The 23,827-nt window shown below is 43.6% G+C and overlaps 1 protein-coding gene across 2 annotated transcripts; it reads right to left on the bottom strand.

The window, feature by feature from the left end:
* Positions 1–2,908: 2,908 nt before the first annotated feature.
* On the bottom strand, positions 2,909–17,396 carry CD200 (CD200 molecule). 2 transcript variants are annotated; one of them, XR_014269153.1, is made up of 6 exons: positions 17,318–17,396; positions 16,183–16,509; positions 15,255–15,521; positions 13,434–13,550; positions 5,418–5,934; positions 2,909–2,979 (listed from the first exon to the last, which is right to left on the bottom strand). XR_014269153.1 is itself a non-coding variant. In XM_082482803.1 (5 exons), the coding sequence occupies exons 1-4, from the start codon at positions 17,373–17,375 to the stop codon at positions 13,438–13,440; spliced, it is 765 nt and encodes a 254-aa protein (XP_082338929.1). In that variant the 5' UTR covers positions 17,376–17,396; the 3' UTR covers positions 4,041–5,934; positions 13,434–13,437. The 2 variants fall into 2 exon arrangements, 1 of the variants encoding a protein (XP_082338929.1); XM_082482803.1 differs by lacking the exon at positions 2,909–2,979 and having other exon boundaries at positions 4,041–5,934.
* Positions 17,397–23,827: the final 6,431 nt, after the last annotated feature.

Raw genomic sequence — 23,827 nt, 5'->3', positions numbered from 1 at the left:
CAGTGAAACACAGATCACGTTACTCAATCAGGCCCACAGCTGCACATTGTCTTTTTCCGTGCACCTTGATGGGACACTCACGCAGCTCAGCAAGGGAGAAGACATGTCAGCGGGCTCCGCACGAGCTCCAGGCCGTGCGTGCCCAGCGCACCAGCAAGGATCTGGGCTCTGAGGAGCTCACGCAGTCACCTCTATTTTTTCCAGGTCTCTCTACTGGTATCCAGGTTATTTGCCTTTCCTAGTGGGTCTGCCTTCTGGTTTGGAAATGAGGACGAGCTTTCGCCGCAGCTTTTCACTGTGTAGTTACTGTGACCCGGGGAGATAACACGTTCACATGATGGAGCGACCGCTGTGAACTCACGGGTATCAGAGAGGGAAAGGGAGAGGGAGAGTGTGTTCAGATAAGCAAGAAAATAGCATTCTTCAGCCAAAATCTGTTGCAAAGAACAAAAAAGCAATCAGGAAGGAAGAGACTTGTCCAGGACTGAGAAGAACAAGGGATCAGGGGAACCCTGAACAGGGAAGGACATAATCAAGAAGAAAGGAGCTGAAATCAGAAACACTAAGACTGGGTGAACTCAAACATAGTGAGATCAGTCACTCACCGTATGTTTCCCTACTACAATACATTAACTAATAGTTGTTAACCTACTGCTGCCAGAACAGGCAATCTGTCTGATACACGCTTCATCTGCCAAGGAGAGACCTGCTTGAACCCCGCTTCGAGTAAGTGGCAGGAAACACCCAGCTTCCTTTTGTCAGCCTACTACAATCAGCTACATTGTTCTCCAGAAGTGACTTCCTAGGCTGCAACTAGTAAGGAAATCCATCTCCTCCGTTTGCTTAAGGAAACCCAGATTAGCAAGGCCAGTCCTGCAACCCAAATCTTTACTGCCCAGGTCCGTCCGTCCGGGCGACCACACTTCCCTCTCTCAGGCAGAGTGACTCAAAGCACCCAGCTCCCGCCGTTCCCACCTCCTTCGAGCTACCCTTACGTATCCCATTGCAGAAAGACCCTCGGTCCCTGGGGGAGATACTGTTACTTTCGTCAGCACACGGAAGCTGCAGATTGCCTCTCCCTCTTCAGCGCGAGGGCTTCAGGAGTTGAGGGGATGACTGAAAAACTCGCTAGCCACACATTTTCCTACTAAGACAGGGCAGACAGCCTGCCTTGGGCTCTGTCCAGGCACTTTTTTTTTTTTTTTTAAATGTAACACATGAAAGTTGTTGAATGTCAGAAGGCACGTCTGCTACCCCAGCACCAGCACTGGTGAGCTTTCGGATCTGCTGGAAACACCATGAAGTAAGTTTCTTCTGGCACACAAAGTGATCAGCACACCATTAGGCAGCTGGCTGTACAGAAATAGACCTGCAGAAGGCTGCGGAGGTTTCCATTTGATTGTCGTGACATTAGGGCCGTGGAAATAGGAACACCCTCTTCAAAATGAAACACGGCACGAGGTCCCAGAGAGGAGGCAGCAGGTGATACCTATATACAGAAAGTGAATGTTGCTCACTGCTCATGATCTCAGGAAAACAAACAGTTTTAATTCCTTTCAACTTGAAATTGAAAGCTCTTTAAGCCTTTCTAGGTGATAAATACTGGTCATCAGCATGCAAATTCTTTTCCAGTGTGGAATCCGCCACTAACTTCAGCCCATCTTAAGGAAAAAAAATAATTCCAAACAAAAAAACCCATACATCCTCTTAGCTTCTAAAGTTATCCTGCACTTCCTTCCTTGACATCTTGTTATGCAGCAGACTTGGAGAATAGCTGCAACCAAGCTTTCAAAGCAAACAGCATTTTGGTTGGCAGGGCAGCAGCTGGGCAACACAGGAGAGAAGCAGGCAGGCACATGGGGTGACAGGAAAGACAGGGTAGAAATCACCTGGAAGCATCCAAAAAGTCTACTTTTCAGACTTGAAAAATGGAACTATGTTGTGCACAAATAAAAGTGATGGATCTGTGAAAGCTAAGGTAAGGACAGAGGAAAAAAACCTCAAGCATTGATTTGCCACTTCTTCAGAGGCAGCTAGAGCAGCTGCCCTGACCTTGGGTTGGGTGGTCAGCGTGGCCAGGCAATGAGAAAACACCCGAGGCAAAAAGAAAAGTCATCCTCATACTGCCATCAGAAGTGATGCTTTTTTTGCAAACTCCCTCTTTCCTAGAAACCCAGCCCTGCCTGCTGTGGCTTTGAAGACCCTCTTTTTCCACCACCAGGGCCATGCATGGAAATTGTTATCTCGGCAGACACTTCACCTTCCTGCCCTGTATGTCAGCACAACTCAAGACTAAGAATAATAGCATCCTTGAACACGCCTGGGACAAAAAGCACCCAAACAGAGGACACAGCTGTAGGAACTAAACAATTCACTGCGATACAAAAACAAAAGCAAACTTCTTGACGGGTTCTGAGGAGCAGGCTGTCAGCCAAAAAAGCAGCCTTTTAGAGAGAACCTTGAGGTTTCCCCGAGGAAACCTGCTATTCTGCATTTGTTTACCTTTTATGAAGTTAAGAGTGGCCAATCTACTTTCTCTAAGGTCATTCAACCCTGCTACCATACCTCAGCCCCAGCCTGAACCACCCCAGCCCTCACTGTTTTGTTCCTGCCCTGCTCTGCCAGCACAACTCACCTCATGACTGGTGGGCCAAGCAATGCTTGACCCAGCTCTGCCAGGAGCTCCTAGGCCACGGCAAGCAGCCCTTTTTCTCTCCTGCATGGTAAAAACTGCTCTTCTGCCTGGGAAAACCACAGTTTGCCCCACACCATGCTCAGGGCAGGAGTGCTGCTGGCTTGCTGCCTTCCCTTTGTGCATGGAGTGGTGACCTAGCTGAGCCCAGAGCACCAAATTCCCAGGAGAAGAAACCACTAACTCCCATCACTCAGGGTGAGGTACATCAGCGACGAGACTTGCACTTCTGGCCAGCGTCTGGTAGGAAGTTCTTCACAAACCATCAGTAGCAACCACTTGTTTCCCTGAAAAATCAAGAGTGGGAGTTTATGTTGCAATCTCAAAAACCTCTGGAAATCACTGCCCGTTGCATTCCACGCCACTTCACCAACTGCTAGAGCTCAGACAGGCAATAAACTGCTGACGTTCACTGGTATTGAAAGACCCAGGACATAATCCCACGACACTTAGCTCTTTTAGGGAGATGGCAGCATTGCCATGTCCTTTTAACTAGATCCAAGTTTCTCATGATCACACCTTTTAAATAAAAGTGCAAGCTGATGCCATGACAAACAAAATTATTGTGGTTTCACAATTCACCTCAAAAGGTCATATGTCTTAAAGAATACATTGGGTCACTACTGCCGTTACCAAAGGAATTATTCATGCACGTAGAGCTCACGTGTGATGCTTCTCTCATTCCATTATAAAAGCTCACAAACAGTGTGCTACAAATGAAAGGAATCATGTGGCCTTATGTTCAAAGTTGCTTTATTTGGCTTCTTTTCAGCAAAGGCACATACAGGAAATAGGACAGTTGTACATCAGTATAGCACATAACTTCAGATAAAGAACAATTAAGCAACAAACATGACACAAACACACAATGCCTCTAAAAATATGAAACGCTTTTCTTTGATTGACTGAAGTTATTTCCAAATATGAAGTAAACCCCAGCACTGCTGTAGTCAAAAATAATCCTATAAATTTATCTCAAAAGCTGTTTTGCTTAAATGTTTTTTTCTAGAAAAACCCTAAACCAAAGCACCTTAAAAAACCCCTGAAATCCCACTTTCTGTACAGAAAGGAAGCAAAGTGTAAACCAAAACTAAAAAAAGGCCCGATTTGCAATGAAGCATTTCTGGTATGACAAACAAGAAGGGAAAAAAAAAAAAAAAAAAAAAAAGGACCGGTTGGCTGGATCTGATTTTTTTTTTTAAATTAGAAAAAGTGAAATATATAAATAAATAATTCATATTGCATCTACAACAGTAGCAGCAAATGTCACCCCTCACGTCCCCAGTAATACACGCAGACATACATGCATGTGTGCACACACACTTCCCCCCACACACACACCCCCCCACCCTTTTTGCCAGGCTCTAGAGAGGCCGCTGCTCTGGAACCAACAAAATATTAGTTCTGAACACTTAGTCATTAAGTCTTGCATCTGCTAAGTCTTCTCTGCTGATTTTTTACTGGACGGTTTGTACTCTTGGTAAACATACAACGTAAGAAGCAGAACCCAAAACGCTACACGCTTAGTAAAGTGGAATGTTTCGGATGCACAAATAAATGCTAATCGAACCCAAAAGACGAGAGGATACTGGTAGTGATCTCGATGTGATGACAAATATTCAGACAGAAGGAAGACTGAGAAACACTTTAAACATTAACACTTGCCAGCAGAACAAAAAATCACCAGAGGACCCCGTCTGTCTATTCTGTCAGTAAAACGGGCCACGAAGTTGGTACACCCAGAGGTAGGCTTGTTTTTAGGAACCTTCACTCCATGAAGCAGGCACGGAGCCCTGGGGAGGCGCCGGGAGGCAGAGGGCACGCCGAGGCTCCCACCCCTCGCGGATACGAAGAGCTGCAAGGCGATGGCCTGCAGCGCTCTGCTCTTCCCAGCAGCCTGCTGCCACGCAGCAAGCGGGACACACGGGCAACCGGAGCGTTACCCCTGGGAACAGCCAGATCAGCAGGTTTGGGCAGGCAGCGAGGAGCAACCGCAGGTGGTGGTGGTGGGGCGAGGAGCTCCGATCCTACCTGGGGCAGGAGCAGGGTTAGTTCCCAGCTCATAAGAGTAGTGAGGTGTCTTTCTCTGCTACCAAAAACATGACAAAGCAGTAAATTCTGCCTCTGTAAAACTCCCCGCTGATACCATTACACCCCCAGCAGCGACACGCCATAGTTAGTTCAGAGTGTGACGTCCCACGCAACAAGGTCCAAGTATGGAATAACGGCTTTTGGCCAGCAGAGCGATTAAAGAGACACAACAAAAAAGGATGAAGCCGGGGGGATTATTCTCAACAGTGCATAAGATGATGATAACTATCGACAAACCTAGACCGTGCATTTTGACAGCTAAGCAAGGGTTAGGCTGGGACATCTACAGTGTTGTTCCAGAAAACAGCAGAAAGAATGACAGCAAAACAGAAAGGAAAGGAAAGATGGGAATGCCAATACTTCCACTACTGGGCTTTGCTTCCATCTCCTCCTCACTTACATGTTAAAAAACCCCACCACTTCAGGATTTGAAGGAAAAGCCAAATAAAATGAATTACTTGTAACTCTTATTTCCCAACTGTGGCTGCTACTGCCTGTAATCTGTAACCCGCCTGGAGCCCTATTGCTCTTCCACAATAATTATGGCAGATTTCGTGCGGTTTGAGTCCTGTGGTTTTAAGTCCAGCACGTACCTCCAGAGAGAGTTAAGCAATACAGTCATTGGCACACTCACATGCTTACTGAGGAAAAGGAGTCGGATCAGCCGAATAAGAGAAGGAAAACCAGATGCCAGAAAGAGCGCGATGAACGGAGACTTGCTGCAAGTGAAATTGCAGACATATATTTGTAAAAATTAAAGTCCTCTTTACCGCGAGAGCGATTAGCTACTGAAAGAGGATCCTCAAAGAGCTTGCAGAGCCTCCGTCCATGGATGTTTTCGAAACTCAACTGGAAGAAGGCAAATACAATTTGCACGCTAACGGTACCAAGAGTGGCACCAGCGAAGTAGATCTTGCCTAGCAGCAGAGGAGCGGACTACATGGTCCCTCTGGTCCTACTTTTTATGAATAAGTGTCTAGACCGGATAACAAACATTGCACCAGTCTTTTCAGCGATGAACTCAGTGTCTAGGAAGGGTAGTGTATGGGATGTATTTCCTTTTTATTGCCATTTCTGTCCAGACAGTCAACGTTGACTTCAGGCTGCTGGGCTGTCATGATCTAGTAGGCGAATGGAAATCCTCTAGGATCCTAGAAAACAAAGGAAAAACAGGAAAATGGATGAACTGTGGCCACTGTGTTGCTGACTCAGGTCTTGCTGAGCAGTGTGGTTGCCGGGGGGTGGGAGGACAGGGAGGGGAAACGCACAGTGGGGAAAGTGGGGAGGAACAAACACACAACTGCCCTTTGGTCAACAACTGTAGGACCTTCCCTGCTGTACGAGTAACATCTTCCCAAACCACAGCAAAACAGGCTTCAGCCTGTGTTCCCCCTTGATTCCTTTGTTCACTACAGATGACACGTTCCCTTAAGTTTAAGAAGTTGCCTTACGTTTAACAGCACAGATGCACGCCTGCCACACAAAGCGCCATTGCATAGAAGGATCTGTGCCTAAACCCAGAACACCTGACCCCAGCGCCGCTTGCCCCGAGCACCGCAGGAGATGCCTGCAGAACTCCAGGTGGCACCGCTCCCAGTGTGCGGCATGCACTCCATCCAGCTTGCCCCACACGGACAACATCCCCCCCCCCCCCCCCAAACTTCTCAAAAGGGATACTCTGAGGGATGTTCAGCTCCGTCATTATTTTGTTACACTCCAAGGAGGAATAGTCTTAAAACTGGTGGGGAAAAAAAAAAAAAAAAAAAAATTTCCTTCCCCCCCCTCCCCCCCCCCTTTTTCTCCTTAAGCAACAGAAATTCCTTTGGGAGCATATTTATGAGAAAGCTTGAAAACAACATCTATGAAAATGTCATCCTATGCACTATGCAACAGTGTTTTCTCCTTGGGTGGGAATAAATTACCCAGCTCGCCAACAACCCCATTCAAAGCCATTTACTACCAGCAGAAGGGCAGGCACTGGCTTACAAACCATTTCACCGTGGGAGGAAGGCAAATGATGTACTCAGCAGTAGCTGCCAAAAGACATACCAGTACAGAGGGAAGCACACTATTGAAATAGGCATTTTAAAACCCAGGTAGTTTATATTACACAAGATACCAATTTAAATGTGAATTTCGGTTTATGATTGCTGAAGGAAAACCTTCAGTTGTTACGGTACAACCACAACAACAAACATTTATTTTTAAGTAAATTAATGAAAACAGAGAAGGAGAAAACAAAATTACATTGAAAGATTTAAATCAAAGCTTCTTGCCTGGTGATTTCAATCACCAAGATTTAAAAATCAGTCCAGCTCGCCGTACTCTATGAAAGGCAACTGCTAGAGCTTTTTGTCTCCCCGCCCATGTCCCAAAGACTGTCTTCCCACCCTAAAATTATTCTAAATCAATCTACAGCTCTGATTACAGTGCCTAGAGACAAAGAGTCAAAGAGACACAGCTAAAAAAAAGACTCCTAGCCTTTGCCCTACCCTCATTTAGAGCACTCCCTGGGGACACATGGTGTCCTTCAGCCAACTCTCTGGTTATTCTGCCCTTCGCTTTCCTATCACTTTAAAGGGCAGCCAGCCCTCCTCAGAAACCTGGAGGAGATCTACACACACATCAGGATATAGTTTGCACATCTTGCCATAACGTGTATGAGGGCTATGAAGATGACCAGGGGTCTGGAGCACCTCCCTTATGAGGAAAGGCTGAGAGACCTGGGTCTCTTTAGTCTGGAGAAGAGAAGACTGAAAGGGGGTCTCATCCATGCTTATCAATATTTAAAGGATGGGTGTCAAGAGAATGGGGCCAGACTCTTTTCAGTGGTGCCAGTGACAGGACAAGGGCAATGGGAACAAACTGGAACATGGGAAATTCCATCTGAATATGAGGAAAGTCATCTTTACTTTGAGGGTGACAGAGCACTGGAACAGGCTGCCCAGAGAGGTTGATGGAGTCTCCTTCTCTGGAGATATTCAAAACCCACCTGGATGTGCTCCTGTGTAACCTGCTGTAGGTGAACCTGCTTTGGCAGGGGGGGTTGGACTAGAAGATTTCTGAAGGTCTCTTCCAACCCCTACCATTCTGTGATTCTGTGTGTATGGTGGAAATTTGGAAAGATTGACTTAAAATCTGTTCCTGCCTTCAGGTAAATGCTGGAGCAGCAAGCGTGTCGTGGCTCTCACTGCTCATGCTGCACAACACCATCAGCCAACCCTTAAACTGACCGTGGCCATCTGAACTACTGCTACACAGCACCCCCCAGAACCTCACCCTCTGCCTCAATGTAAGCATGGCTTGAGATTCGCTTGCTTACAGCTTCTGAAAATTTAATAAGGTACCCTGAAAGAAACTGGACAATTTTAATGTCCCTTTTCGAATGCAGATATTGGCAGCTGAGTACAAGGCCTTATTGCATATTTAAACAGTGGAAAAAAATAAGAAGGCTTTTCCAAACAAGAGGAATAGAATATGGCATGACAAATTCTCAGAATTAATATTAATCTATTTGTATACAATAAGAATGATTTACTGAAAAGAAGAAAAAAGAAAAAAAGAAGAAAGGCACTCTCCATTTCCTACGAGTACAATACCAAATGAATGGGAGAAGTTATTACACTGATCTTTGTTTTCATTAAACTTAGACCATCAACACCTGTTCAAAGAGTATTTCGGATTTTTAAAAAAGAAATTGTTCTGAAGACAAGATTCTCTGAGTTTTTTTTAAAAACTTGCCACATACCTACTACTAAACCAAACTTTTTTTAATTCTGGAAACCATGCACACTGCAAAACTCAGAATATGACAGTGAGATAAGGAATATACAAAACCCTAAATGGATTTATAAACTGTGAAAAGCAAACCAACGTTCCCGGTTGGTAATACGTAAATAAGGGTATTTGTTGAATATATAAGTAGTTTTATATTTCAGAATGTCATTCTGATGTTCAAGACTCAGTTTATGACACTACACCTTTACGTGGCTTTGAAAAAAATAATAAAATATAAAGGTATCCATACTTTTCATGTAAAAGAGGAAAAAAAAAAAAAATTTCCGTCTCCTTATCTAATCACCCTGTACACAGCCAAAGTACTTTGCAAAGGAAAATTATTTCAGAATTGATCATATAAATAATTCTTATCAAGGAAATAAACAAGAGAGGCAAGTTTTCATTTATCACAGGAGTGCTATTTTTTCCTCCCTTTCAGCTGCCACCCATTTCATTTTCTGGTTGTATACAAACCCCTATTGTCAGAAAGAAAAGGAGAATGAAGGACTGGAAAATTACTTCATAATGAAATATGAGCGCAGATATGATTCACAGGACAGAATCTGTGTTAATAACACAATTAACGCAATTTCTGTTTGCAGAGAAAGGTCTTCATTTTTAGTAGCCTATACTTCGACACCTCTCCTTTATATGGGCAGGACAAGCTCTGAGATGTTTCCTATACCTCTACCTTCATACTGCGGGTGGCAAACAGGATTTATTCCATCCTTCCAGACCTGAATTCATCCACAAGCCTTCCCCTCCTTCCTCCTCTGTCACTCCTTCTCCAAAAGCTCAGCTCCTCTCCAAAATGGAAGGCAGGATGAGGAGCACGCTTTCCCCAGAAAAACACGCTGGGGGAAAATACAATGGGAAAACGAACAAAGCACCAGCCATCCCTGCCCTTCGCAATGAAAACAGGTAGCACTAAGTTGTGGAAAGCTTGGAAAGAGCGCCCGTGCCCTGCCTGCCTCTCTATGTTGCAGTCTAGAGGGTACCGCCAGGCACATTTCTGTGAAGAAAAATTTAAGTGACTTACAAGGGAACAGGAATTATCTGGAAGCAGTGTGTGATTAAACCCGGAAAACAACTTCACTTGGGTTGCAAAATATTTCTGTCTGATGGGCAGCCTGACAGCAGAATTACCCCTCTATGGACATTTTTGTACGGTTGTTTTTGTGCCTTTTTTTTTTTTTTTTTTTCCTTTCTCCCCTCATTAACTTTTTTAGGTCTATTTGGTTACTATGCTTTTACACTGTGGTTTTTTGGTTTTGGAGTGGGTTTTTTTTGGTGTACTGTTAAGAAGGGTAAAGGAATGAGGCTGTTGTAAGCATACCACTGCATATTTTTATATTTGTCCTATTTTGAATTCCACAAAATATCAATCTCTTACTCATGACGAAGCCACACTTGAGAGGAGACCGAGGCGATTCTAAAATGAGTCTCCCCAGCTGGGACACAACAGCCAGAGACCCATTCCTCTGTGAGCAGGATGTATTATATCCATCTGCCTCATGAAAGAGGGAGTTATGTCTTGAGTTTACCATCTGAAAGGCTAATATTTAGCTGTCACTTTAGGAAAATTTATTCTGAAATGTATTTTAAAAGTGAGCTGCTACTAAGTTGCTCTCAACTACCTAGTCTCTTACCATTAAGAAAACCAGCTGGATGTCAAAGCAAATCTCCAGAAGAAACAAGTCAAGTCCTGGAGATAAAATAAGAATTGTCATAATTTCTAAGCCAAAGCTTAGAACACAGCCTTCTCCAAACTGAATAAACACTAGAGGATACTGCTGTAACGTCTCTTCCAGAAATAGTGCTTATCTCTACTATGAACAAACCAATGGAAAGCGTACCAAGTACTTATTCCTGTAAAGTTTCCCAGATAACTGTAATCTCCTGCACAGGATTTCCGTATTTCCTAATCTTTCAGGACTTCATCATACACTAAAATTTAGGTTTCCGATACCTACATAGCTAATCAGCCAAGTTGCTACTTGCAGCTTAACTGACCTGAATTTATATTATTTACAGCAACATCCAAACTTCAAAAAATAATAATCAGGGCATCTTAAATTCCTATTCATGATATTAAGTAATCTCTACCTGGTATCAAAGAGGTATTTTTAATCTGTTTTATAGCACTTTTAGGTAACATTTGAGGTACACTGAAGTTCAGCATCTCTTTCAAGTGCAGTTAGTTGGCTGTATTCAGACACAAACATCTTGAAACAATGATTTTAATGCTGCTTAATCTAAGTTCCATAAAACTTCCACTTGAAGGAAAACCTGAATGTTTCAATTTCCAAACAGGAAAAACCCATCGCTATGTTGGCGCTTTCTACAGAATGGATTTTTTTATCTGATCTAATTTCTTCTATGACTCTTCAAATTTTCTTCTTCCAGGTTCACCCAATCTGCTCAGCTTTCTTAGGTCGCATCACATCTATTCAACAGCAAGCTCCAAGAATTTTGTGTCCTGTTGCTATAGCTTTTCAAACACAAATATACTATTTGACCATTTCTAAAGCTTTCCACTTGGCAAAACACACACAAGCTACCCAAGAGAGATCAACATACCAATGCTTAAAAAAAAAAAATAATAAAATCATGCTGGCCTTTATATCCATTTGTGAAATAACCCTTCCTCACAGACCACCACAAACCTCCAGAAAACCCTTTGTGTGGAATTTTATCCCCCTGCAGACTGCTAGGTCCTGAGGGCTGACTGTAAAGCTTTTTAACTGGCCAGGCTGAAATATTATTACCCTGCAAACCTTGAAATAAACAACTGATGCTATGGTAAGAATTCAGGTTGAGACATGTACGTGATGGGTAATTCACAGGAACTTATCCAGAGTAACAGCCTTTGTTTTGCTTCAAGCCAGGCACTTGGCTTGTTAACTGGACCCCTTCCCATTGGCGTGGTCTACAGTTAAGCTCTATCAGTTGAACCAGGTGGGAAACAGTTTAACTTTTTACCAGAAGAGTAGCACTGAAAAACCTCTGGCATGGGTGAAGTTATGTCTGGCGATTCATTGCCGCCTGCTCGTCATACTTATATTGAGCCATAGGCACAGCTAGTTTTGCCTCTCTGCTTGGCAAAGGATGAAGATGGGAGTTTTCCAAAGCTTTTGCATCCACTCTCACCACAGAGGCCGCCCAGTTTGTTTCCAAACAAGTGACCTTTTCCCAAATACTGTGAAGATGCTTCACTTGGGATATTTTCAGGGAGAACCAAAATGTACATATGCTCTGTAACTGGTACACAAGGTAAATACCTGAGGAATGGAACATCAACTTTGAGCCCCAGCTCTTCATCCGATTCCCAAGCACCGACCATGGAGAGGAAGGAAACAACGAAAATAAAAGCAAAGCAAAACCTAACCATTCTCTCAATGGCAGAAGAGAAGAAACTTTGACGGAGAAGGGTCCCCAGCCACCCAGATAAAAAGCTGTTGATTTACTTTTAAAACTAGGCATCTTGACAAGACTAGAAAGGCTTTGCTTGTTATCTAGTGCAGAATGAAAAGAAGTATTGAAGCCCTAGATAATGACCTCAGACAGACATCAGTATCCTCCAGCCAGCACTATTAGCTCTCTATTGTGTTGTTACAAAAAGCACATCCAGAAATATGTATGTAGGCGCTGCTCCTCATTCCCACACAGTCTGAGGACAACAGAGGATAAAACCAGAAAAGGGCTTTCTGCAAGATGTTATTCTCCTTTGCTTCTCATTATACTTTAAAGAGCATAATGTGTGCTGGTGTTTCTAAACATCAGCAGAATTTAAAACCAGACACAGCATTTTGGTCTAGTTAAGCAAGAGTGAAACAACCAATGACCATCAAATTTCTGAAGCCTAAAGCCCACCCTCTCCTATAATTTTTTCCTTTCATTCTGTTATTAGTAATTAAAACTAAAAGGTTGAGTTGATCCGTGATTGGGTCATCACACATACAAGTACATTACACTGACTGCAATTTCTCCTTAATTCATCATTAGGAAGCAGACTCGTATGCCAAGTTTGAGTGTACTTCTCCATCCCATTACACAGTTTGTCTTAAAAATACAAAGAGGGTGCTGTGACCAGAAGAAAGCCTTCCCTTGAGGGCACGTCACTGTGCATAAGCGGGTTTCTCTCCAATATACCTCTTCTGCCAAAAATTCTTTGAGCATGCTTACGCTCAATGCTTTTGTGGCCCTCCATGACAATTGAAAGACCAGGGAATTACTTCTGCTGAGACTTCTGCCTTAAAGCAAACCACGAGCAACATGTCTGTCACTGTAGAGACAGACACGACACTGAATATCAAGTTGCAGCAATTCTTCTTTATTTTACAAGCAGTGCTTTTATATATCCTTTTACCTGGATGCTTCTCTATGCGTATACTCTACCATTCTACTTTTGCCCAATCCTCTCTCACGTCACGTGCCAGCCAGACAATACAACTGTTGATCACGAGCTCTGGTCAAAGCCAGGATGTCTGCCAACCCTTAGAATGTTTATCACTGTGTTTACTCGTCTTCAAGGGTACACGGGTATCTGCTCAAGATCAGTGTTAAACTTGCATTCTGATCCCTCGGACCAGCCGAGGTCTCCCACACACGTCCTGCTCTGCTTGAATCCTCCCCTCACAATTTGTAGCCTTGCACTGTCCTACTGCAGTAGCAGTGGGAAAACAGCTCTTAAAATTACATGGAACTGAGGCAACCTCTAGTAACTATAAACACATTATTATAAAGTTTACGTGTCCAATATGACAGTCTCATACCCCTTCAACAAAGTCTCATTCTTCTCTGCAGATGACCAGACTGGACCTTATTATGGGCTTTACAAAAACCCATTGGTTTCCATGCATTGGTGACTCACCACTTCAACTCCTCCTACATATCCTCTTCTTCCAGCACAGTGTGATCAGAATCAGAACTATTATGACAATTAAAATCCCCACAGTAATCATCAGCCAAAGCAATGAGGATCCCTCTTCTGTGAAAACAAAACAACAAAAAATACACCAAACTAAGCTAGTTTATACAGGAAAAAAGAGCAAAAAGAGCCAAGAGGATGTCTGACTAATGACAATTAAGAAAACTATAATTCCCATACCTGATACGGTAGTCGGCATGTGCACATAACCAGAACTTTATACAACTCTTGATACTTTCTGAAGAGGTTTTTTTTTTGTTCATACAGAATTTGAAGGTTTTGTTTGTAAAATAAAAGTTATTCCTTTTACTGTTAAACACTTACCACTGTAATAAAGGCTAAATTAACTTTCAGAAGAGAAGACAGTTTATGTTTTGATGCCTGCAAGTAACTCTACCCAATATCTGAGCGTAAATGTCCCTCCCTAGTTAGGTATTAACCACTTCATTTGACTGCCATTAATCAAAATGGTAATGCGAAGGCTCATTTCAATGCTCACTGATGTTAGCTGGAAAACTTTCTGAATTAAAATCTATTTGAATCCAGTCAAAGCTATCATGTCTTTTAACAAAGTTAGGTTGAACTATTCATTTGAATTTATCTTTCTCTAAAATGTGAGACTGTTGAAACAACAAGCTATTAGCTGATTTTTCATTTTCCTAGCAAGGAATGAAAACAGTCTTAGTTTCCTGCTTTCCGAGATACACACTTCCTTTTTAAAAGGCCGAAACAAAAGAATGGCGCATTTGAGACAGGAAAAAGTCATTTATTATGCTTTTTCAATTAGGATCACTTAGAATTAAGAACTAATTTTCTTTTGAACTTCTAGACAGAAGATATTAAAAGCCAGATCTTACTCTTTACTACTATTCCTATAACAGTCACTTCTCGAGCATGTAATTTGGGAATTAACCCACAATCCCAGGCTGTTTTTCCTGTCTTCTCAATTTCCAACTGGTCTTCCTTTTAAGGCTCAGGATTTGGAGACACGTGAATTTTAAATCACCTAAGTCAATGTTGCTGTGTGAACTGAGAATGGTACTTCAGCTTTTAAGTTTTTATTTCTCATCTATAGAACTAAGGTGAAAGTCTTTCCAGCAGAACAGAACGTTGGAAGAAGAAATAAGTTAGCACTACAGGGTATTCAGATATTACATTGACGTATTTAAGATTTCCCCATAAAACCAATGTAAGTATCTTCAACTGACAACCTTCCCGTCTGCCTGAAAATAGTATTCCTCCCTAACCATTACTGCAATACATGTCTCGGCAAAAACGTCACAGAAACTAAAACATAATACACAGGTTAACTGTACCAAAACATGTAGGAAGTTTAACTGAAACATTTGGTTAATTGCTGTTCAGAGATGGTTTGTTATTCATTTCAAAACTTCCACCTCAGCGTTCAGTAGGCAACCCACAGAGTTTTTACTTCATCTAGATAGATACCAGGTGACCAATATTTATATCCACCTTTGGACTGTCAAAGACACTATGAAAGCCTGCGTGAAAACTGAAGTTCAACCTGCTGCAAAATGCATGGCGCCTCGAAAACCCACAGCTCCCTAGCACTAGTTTGGTGCTTTTCCTTTTTGGAGAGGACTCCAATATGTTATCATCTGAAAGACGGCAACGTAAGCCAAGTAGGATTTCCTTTCTTCTCACTCGGCACATACACATTTCTCTCCCTTTCCATCCAAACATGCTATTGCAAAACACGGAGGCCAAGAGAACGCTGCCGAGTAGCTAGTATTGTTCACCTACCTCCTTTCATTTTCACAGGCAATTCCATTTTTTCATTTGTGTTGCTTACTCTGCAGGTCAAGTCCTGCGCACCAATGCTCCGAGTGTTGTAGATCTCCAGTTTACTGGTGATGGACACCATCCCATTGGAGTGCCTGATTGTCTCCTGTGTAGGAGTAGAATTGAATAAGTCGTTCCAGGTGATGGTGGGCTCTGGGAAGCCAACAGCATTACAGATGGCTATGAGATGACCTTCGGAAATGTTGTAATGGACAGATGCATTGAGACCTTCCAACACACAAATAGGACAATCCGTCACCACAATGAGCAGTGAGTCATAATCGGTAATAGCAGTTTTACCATTATCAATCAGAGCAAAGCTTACTGGATTCACAGTGAGCCCCAAAGCACAGGAATGCAAAAAGAGTTCATTGGGTCAGGTCCCCCCCAACAATTCAATATTCTTTTCCTTACACTGAAGTTATACACCCCAAAGTTTTCACTCAACCCAAAATCCCAGGTTTTAAAACGATCTGTTAAAGTACGACCATTTCTCGGTCCGTGCTGTTCTCCCATCTGCCAATTCCCTATCAGTGGTTGGGTTCGGCACAGCAGCTCACAGCACTGGGGTTATACCTGGCACCGAGAGGAAACTGGCAACGTTGGCTTGCCCAGGTTCCAGCTGGGACCACTCAGGGGCTTACAAACAAAGAACCCCCTCCTTTTTTTTTTTAGCTGCTACTCACAGAATAATGAACAAGGACAGCCCACAACAGGCTTGAATATGACCCCCCAGAGTCTTGCTGGCAGCAGTAACGCTCTGTTTCTACACCATGTTCCACTGAGGGATGCTCCTACTACTGCAGCGCCTGAGTCTGCTCAAAGAAATGCTGGGGGTGAGGAAACACCCCTGTTTCCACAACAGACATATTCTTGCAGAGAACCTCACCAAAGACACTCAGGCAGGTACGTCCCGAGAAGGAGCCGGAAGGGAAAGCATTGAAGATACACGTGTAACACCCTGAATCGTCCATTCTGGTGCTCCAAAAAGTGATGCTTGTCTCATTGAGTACCAGACTCGTGAAATTCATTCGGTCTTGATAGGGCTTATGAATCTTTAATCCCTTTATGGTACTGTATGTAGCTATATTATTGTGTGATCTTTCAGAGTCCTTTTGCCACGTCACTTGCAGAACATCCTTGGGTTCTGTCAGGGCACAGCTGAGAGTCACGTTTTCGCCCACCTTCACGTTTCTGTGTTCTGCCTGTGGAACCACTGTAGTGACATGAGATCGTTAGTGAAATGGGCAGATATCACACACATTGAGAAGCCTAATGCTGATTCTAAGGCCTGGATTATCCATAGACATAACAATTCCATCAATCACATATTGTTTCTATGGTTTTCCCCCACCAAAAATTCCTTCTCCTGCATCTTCCTATAAATCAGTGATGTTATGTTGATTGATATGTTGAGGCTCTAGCTTTCTTCCAAACTATTTAAAAGAAAGAGACACACCCTCTTCTGCACCCATCCCTGCAGACTTCCCACTTCAGTTTTATTAAATCAGCTCATGCTTTCCCATTCTCAGCAAAGACTCAATTTTTGTTTTGTAAAAGCTAGGGGAAGACTGAATGCACCAGAGAAGCACACATCAAGCCATTCTCAGAGAACTGAGCAGCAAAATGCGCTAAAGAGAATTTCTGGACTATGTAGCTTCAGAGTTTGCAGTGCATTTGAGAGGGAGGGAAAGGAGAAAAAAAAAAAAAAAAAAGAAAAGAGAGATTTGTTCCCATGGGGAGGATCTGCTACGGGAAGTTTTGAACTCAGGTGAACAACCGTCTCTAGTGTCATTGTAGATATGGGATGCTGCATGTCCCTCCCATCTCCAAACATTGCTCCAGGAGGTTTTGTGTCACATCTGCCAGCTCCGTGTCTATGCTTCAGTTATCTAATGTATGTCAAGCGGCACCAGCAACCTGTCTTTCACCTATTTTGCCTCTTACTCTGACTGTTGAAGCCTTAGGAATCAGAAAACAGTTCCCTCAACATTTTCAGGCAGATTTCAGGAAATTCAACTTACCATTTGCCAACACAAACCCAACACAAGCCAGACACAAAATCAGAGCTCGGAAAGTCATTTTGGAAGGGGAAAATCTGCTTCACCTGAAGAAAGATAAGGTGAAATGCATGTGTCAATAACTGATCATCTTCCAGTGGCATCGCATCTCCAGGGTGCAAACATTAACGGTAACTTTGTCATGAGAGAAAAAAACAGTTCTAGGAACAGATGTGCCATTTTGACAGGTTTCATTACACAACACAGGAAGTGCTCTAGTCAAGGTGGGGAAAAAGTTGTACGATGAAAATTAGAAAGGCCTTAATCCATGAGAAGTGTGATGTACCGGTTGTCCAGGATGAGCTATGGCACTGGGAGAGAGGTAGGGTTAGCTTGCGAGATCAAGGGATGAATTGAAAGCAACTTCTCTGAGGACTTCAAGACTCCCCATCTGTCCAAAACTGCATGAATGAGGGAACTTTTGGGGCCATGCTGCACCTGCTACATACAAATATATTTCTGAGGTGGGAAAGGGGTAAAAATAAGAGTGTGTTGCTGCTTTCCCTAGTGAATAGCTTCAGGCCTGCTTCCTGTTCCCTCAGTCGGTTAATATTGCCACAATACCACAGAATTGCAGACCTCACTGGAACTGAACCTGGTGCCCTATTTAAAGCGGAAACATTATTTCGCCTAAAATACCTCTGTGACACATCACCTACACCTGAGCTTTTTTGCCAACGTCTACAAAACTAGCTGATGCTTCTTGGGAGCGTATTCTGTCAAGAATGTAAGCAAAGCCCATCTTTTTAAAGACTTTCACAACATACAAAAAATTGAAGAGAGTCAACTGTAAAGACAGTCAACTGTTATCATGCAGCTTAAAAAAGGAGGGCTGACGAACAAATAGAAGAATTAGAGGAAGAAAAAAAAATTTCTATTTATGAAACAAATTCCCAGCAAGCTTGTGTACAAAACCAGTGATCTGTCTTTAAGTTTTAAACACACTGTGCTAAAACAACTCTTGATACAACTCCACAATTACCACACACAAATACAGACCAAGCTCTTACATGTAAAATCAGGAAACAGGAATCCATCAGCAACAAGCCCAGTGAATAATTAATTTGTCAGCTGATACAGTGTAGCTGGATGCTTGAGCAGGGCTCTAAGGAAGTCAGACAGCTGTTCCTAAGAAGATGCAAAAATCAAGGGCCAGCATAGCTAGCGAGAGAGAAATTTCGAGTTACAGAAGTGCTTATAAACCAGTGAGAGATGTGCCACACCTACAGGAGAGCACAGCCTTCAATGACAGCCTTCTAACTCACTGCTTTGATACCTCCGTTAAAGCCCTTAACGCACCATTGCTCACACCCGCTGCAGCTACAACGTTTCATACAGTGAGGAACGGGGCTGCTGTATGGCAATACCGGTCACCAAAAAAAAAAAAAAAAAAAAAAAAAAAAAGTCCCTTTAGGTCACAAACCCAATCTAGCGTATTACGGGGGAAAAAATAAAGAAAAAAAGAAAGAAAAGAGAAAGAAAGAAAAGAGAAAGAAAAGAAAAAGAAAAAAAATCTTGTGAGACTAGGGCAATTAAAGAGTAAAATCTTTACTGTGCCGTACCTTCCCAAACCGCACCTCAGAGGTCTCCTGGGCCACCGACTGTACCCCTGTGCTGGATCCACTGCTTCTCCGCGACCTTCCGTGAAACTTCTCCAACTTTTAGAAACCCTGCGTACTTCTGGCTCCCGTAACTACTGGCCGCTCCTCGCCGCCGACGACTTCTGGCGTCACACGAGCTTTAGGCGGCAACTGCTGCGGGAACCCGGAACCACGCGGTGCTCCCGGTTAGAACGGGGGCGGAGGAGGAGGAGGAGGAGGAGGAGGAGGAGGAGGAGGAGGAGGGGGGGGGGGCGGGCGGGAGGTTTGGGCACCGGCTGCAGCACCCGTGAATAGCCGGCAGCTACTCCTACCCGCCTTCCCCGGCGATCAGCCTCCTGGCACGGGCACTGCCGAGGACCTGGGAGCAAAGAGGGAAGGGAGAAAACGTGCCCGAGAATCCCGTGGAAGCGGCAGCGCCTCGGCCCGTCCCGTCCCGTCCCCTTGTCGGGAGCGCCGGTGCGATTCCTGCCCCCAGCCCCGGAGCCGGCGGTGCCCCGGGCCCGTTTGCTTTGCCGATGAGCAGGAACCCGCCGCCGTGAGAGATGGCTACAGGTTTTGGTACAGATCATAAGCTCAACCCCTGCGCGCTGAGTCACCCGGCGGTGGCACTATGAACGCCTGGTAATTAGCGCCCAGCCCCCCCCCCCTTAGCCCTGGAATTGGCTGCAAAGGCTTTCCTCACCACACCGCCCCCAGTTGTCTCATTCCACCAAAGGTTATTAATATCAACCAAATAAACAAGTTGATCTTGGAAGAACAAGTAATAATAATAATAAAAAAAATCACTTGCTTAAGGCAAGAACAGGGTAAACCCCGAGATGCGACGCGGTTTCAGAAATACAAGGCTGTCAGCGGAGTTCATTCCGTCAGCTCTGCAGGAAGGATGGTCACCCTGCTTGTGAAAAGCAGCAGCATAAACCCAAACTTCCGTCAAAGAAGCTTCGGGCTGCGTTCCAAAATGCAACAGAGCAAATTGCTTTAATGTTCAAAGTGCGTTCTTTCTCCAGTTTCAGTTCGAGGGTACTGATTGTCACACCTACAATGAATTTTTATTAAAGACGTCTGTGCTTTCATAAACCACTAAAACTAGAATCCAACGGCAGGTACAGAATATAGTAAAAATAACATAAATATTAATTTATAATAACAGCCAAGAGCTGTGTCATTTGCCATCCAGAAACTGGACTGTGAATACTCAGTGTTCCGGAAAGTACTTGGCTTTTTTTCAGACCAGATCAATTTCTTGAACCTATGTATTGTAAGGCTTCACTGGAAGTTGCGCAACAAACATACTAAGGTTTTTCTCAACGTGCTAATTGTTTTTTTCATAATTACCACAAACTGTAATAATTAGCTGCAGGTCACTAGCTCGGCATTAGTCAGCAATAAAATTAGTCAGCTCCTCAGCCCAGACAAACAAAACCTACCTTTTCTTTCTAATGTTAGGCTGTAGGAAATTAGCATAAAAAATTCAGTGGAAGACATTATGGAAAGGGAATGTCGTTTTATTATACAAAGGCTCAGGGCAAGTTAATTTTATGTCCAGTTTCATACGCTCAAGTTGCAGGCCTTCAGACAGTCTGGCCAGGATCTTCTGGGTTTCTCTTCATTGGTGATGATAACCTGATCTTGAGATATGTCTTTTCCATTACTGGGAGTGGTCTTTTGCTTTCTCTGCTACTTCCTGTTGTGCCGAGAGGAAAAGGGATGACACGAGCAGTACAGGGCAATCTCGCTGCCATCTTCCTCTTGTTGGACTACAGAGTCTTCCACTGACCCGTTGTCTCTGTTGTAGTTTTATCAGGCTTGTCCCAGGCTTGACAGACACAACCCATTTCTCAATTTGATTAATTAGAAACAGCATCCTTGGCAACCAATACAGGACGTTTGGTGTCTGCTTTTTGCTGTTTCTTCAGCCTGTTTCACAGCACGCACGCACACACACACATGTTCACATGTCAGTCGTGCCAATTGTACTATTTCTCTTGCAAAGCCCTAGAAGGTCTCCTGTTTTAAATCATCATTACTCATGGGAGAAGTATCGGTCGTGACACAATTCCAAGCCCCTGCCAAAATTACTAGGCAAAGATGTCCATACATTACTTGCCAAGAGTCCACATAAAACCAGAACCCCTTTCTTATTTAAGACACAAATGTGTGTGTGTATTTGAAGCACTGTTACTAAATCGTTCCTAAGGAATTGAGTGGTGTTTGCCCCTTTCCTGACTCATCCCAGGCTCACCTGTGTGTTATTTGTGCCTGTTCCACTGCTTTCAGTACCATAGGGCATAAAGCAGAGCTTTTTGACCTGTGAAAAAAGGAAAGCGCTTGTCACCCCCCCTCCCTCTCCAAGATCAGATCAGATCTCACTTGCTGCTGGAGGCTGGGGATCAGGGCAGCGTCCCTTCCACCTGAGTCCAACTGTCCTTGGAGACATCTTCTCCACCACGGTGCTTCACTTAGTGGAGCCAACTAACTCTGCCAACTAACAAACCAAAGCCCAAGCTCCACCACTACCGTTTTTCAACATTTTCTTCTATCTCCTAGGACCGATGAGTAGGTCTCAAATCACTTAAATTTCCCCCTGCCAGCCTTCCCCTTTCTGTTTTGAGTAGAAAATGGGTTCTCTCTAAAGCAGGTCAGGTCTCCAGCAACTAACCTCCTACTTGTTGTTTGAGACTGACGTACCTACACCCTACACACACATTTGTCTTTTTATGAGGGAAATGCGTTAGCAAGCTTCCTGTGCTCACCTGCTCTCACTATAGTTGAAGGGATTTCAGAGTGCACTCCAGACAGACTACAAAACTTGAAACAAACTTACCCAGAAGTGCCCTGTGCCGTCAAGTGACAAAAGCAGGGAAGTCCCAGGGACATCTTCCTGTCCTTACTTTATGAAAGTAAAGGGGACATTTGGGGGACTTGAGTGATACTTTATATTAGCTCACCCATTAACTCACATCTACAGAAGTGGGAAAGTTCTATATTTATACAAATTTTATTACTCCTTCAATGGGCTGGGGAAACTTAGAGAAGAAAGAAGAAAATGATGAAAGGATCTGGAAAGTAAGAGGGCTGCTTCTTTGGAATAGAGGGAGGAAACTAGAGCTGAGCAAGAAAAGCATAGCTCTGAAGTAGTAGGTGAAGACCAGAGGTAACCTCAGGACAGACAGAGGCAAATGGAAAGTACTCCAGGCAGACCAGCGATGGCAAAAAATTCAAAATCTTTTTATGTACAAACAATAACAAGACGAAAAAAATCCCTTTGTGCCATATTCCCACTCTCATGTCAATTGTTTCTTTTTACAAGGATCTGGCGGCTCTGTTTAGCAATCTCTGCTGAGTTTTGCAAGTTCTTTGTACACCACCTTTTCTGGAGCTGGTGGTGGCTGAGCTGACACCAGCTCTCTGGCATGACAAAGCCATTGAAGTTAGTGGGAAAGAGAGTAAGTAGAGACCTCTTGTCCTAAAATCCAGAGATTTCTTTGTTCCTCTCTTTCTATTTCTTCACCTGCAATACACCCTATGTGCTGGTGGAGGAGGCAATCTGAAATGCTTTCTGTTCATGAATGAGGTCTATTCTTCATTCTTTTCTTTGCCTTCTGGGCAGACACACCCTGCTGATAGTATAATTCCTTGATTGTTCCCTTGATTTCTGGACTAATGACCTCTTTTGAGCAGAAGCACTTGAGGCAGTAACCAGGGAAACTTGTACAGGTTTAAGGAAAAGAAGATGATATAGCTGTTGCAAGTTGCCCTTATTTAACAGTGAAAGAAAATATAGCCTTAGAGGACGACTGGAGTCAGCGACACAGATTACAGTAAAACCAAACCCACTAAGTTTTACAGGGCATGTCGCCTGCTGGAGGCTTACAGCAGAACTGGTAGGCTCTGCTGATTAACCTCCTGGCTCTAATCGTAAAGATTAGCATATCCCCCTTAATCGGCAAATTCAAGCAATGCTTCCTCAAGCCGTGAATGCTCAAATAGGTCTGCTAGGAGGTCCGGCCTGGTCCAGAAGATCTGCCACCAGCCATCATTTTGCTAGTGATTCAACTGCGTGACTGAGGACAAACCACATATTTTGTCTCTCTCAAACTTACTTCTGTAATACAGGCAAATGTTAAAAGAGTTTACAGCTTGATATCCTGGCCAATTTTTCCAGCCCAAACTGCACCGCATTTCCCAGAAGAGAAAGTTAACCGTGTTGGTGGGGATAAAATTAAAGGAAAGTTCTGGAGTCGCTCTACATGGCAAGAAAGGGCTGGAAACATATTACATTTTGCTTTGCTTTCCACCCGTAGAGTAGCTGTGTAAAATGAAAGACACCTAAATTCAACTTTGCTCTAAAGGGAGTTTTGGTATTAGATCGACTTAACAGGAGTTGGGGTTGTCAGGCATCACGCAGCCATGTATCTTTGGTACATCTAAGATATCCATACCTAAGGTCACATTGTCCTCCTTTCCTTCATTTTCCAGTGAAACCTGTCGATCTTCTTGCGTTGATGACTGTTCGTGTTTCTCTCACTGATCTTCATTTAAGTGCCTCTTCTCTGCATGATGGCTGAGCATCCTGTCAGCTAGGAGCTGTAGATACCACTGGTTGTGCAGACCCTCTCAGAAGCGTGCTGCGTATTACACAGACTAACAAATATACTTGCACCCCAGAAACTGTAAATCCTAGTTACCTAGAGGTGAGTAACTGGGAGAAAATCAGGTTGATAGCCAGGAAAGAAGGATATTTCTTAAAAGAAACGTGAGACAGTCACTACAATTTTTTATAATAGTTTCTGCCATCCAACAGAGCCTCCTTCAGCTCTTGGGACAGGCACACTAAAAGAAAGCACGCTGGGTCTTGTTACTGAGGCTGGCT

This window comes from Vanellus vanellus, assembly GCF_965231255.1.
Source record: "Vanellus vanellus genome assembly, chromosome: 1".
In the NCBI taxonomy this organism is placed as follows: domain Eukaryota; kingdom Metazoa; phylum Chordata; class Aves; order Charadriiformes; family Charadriidae; genus Vanellus; species Vanellus vanellus.
This window is presented reverse-complemented; position numbering and strand designations above follow the sequence as displayed.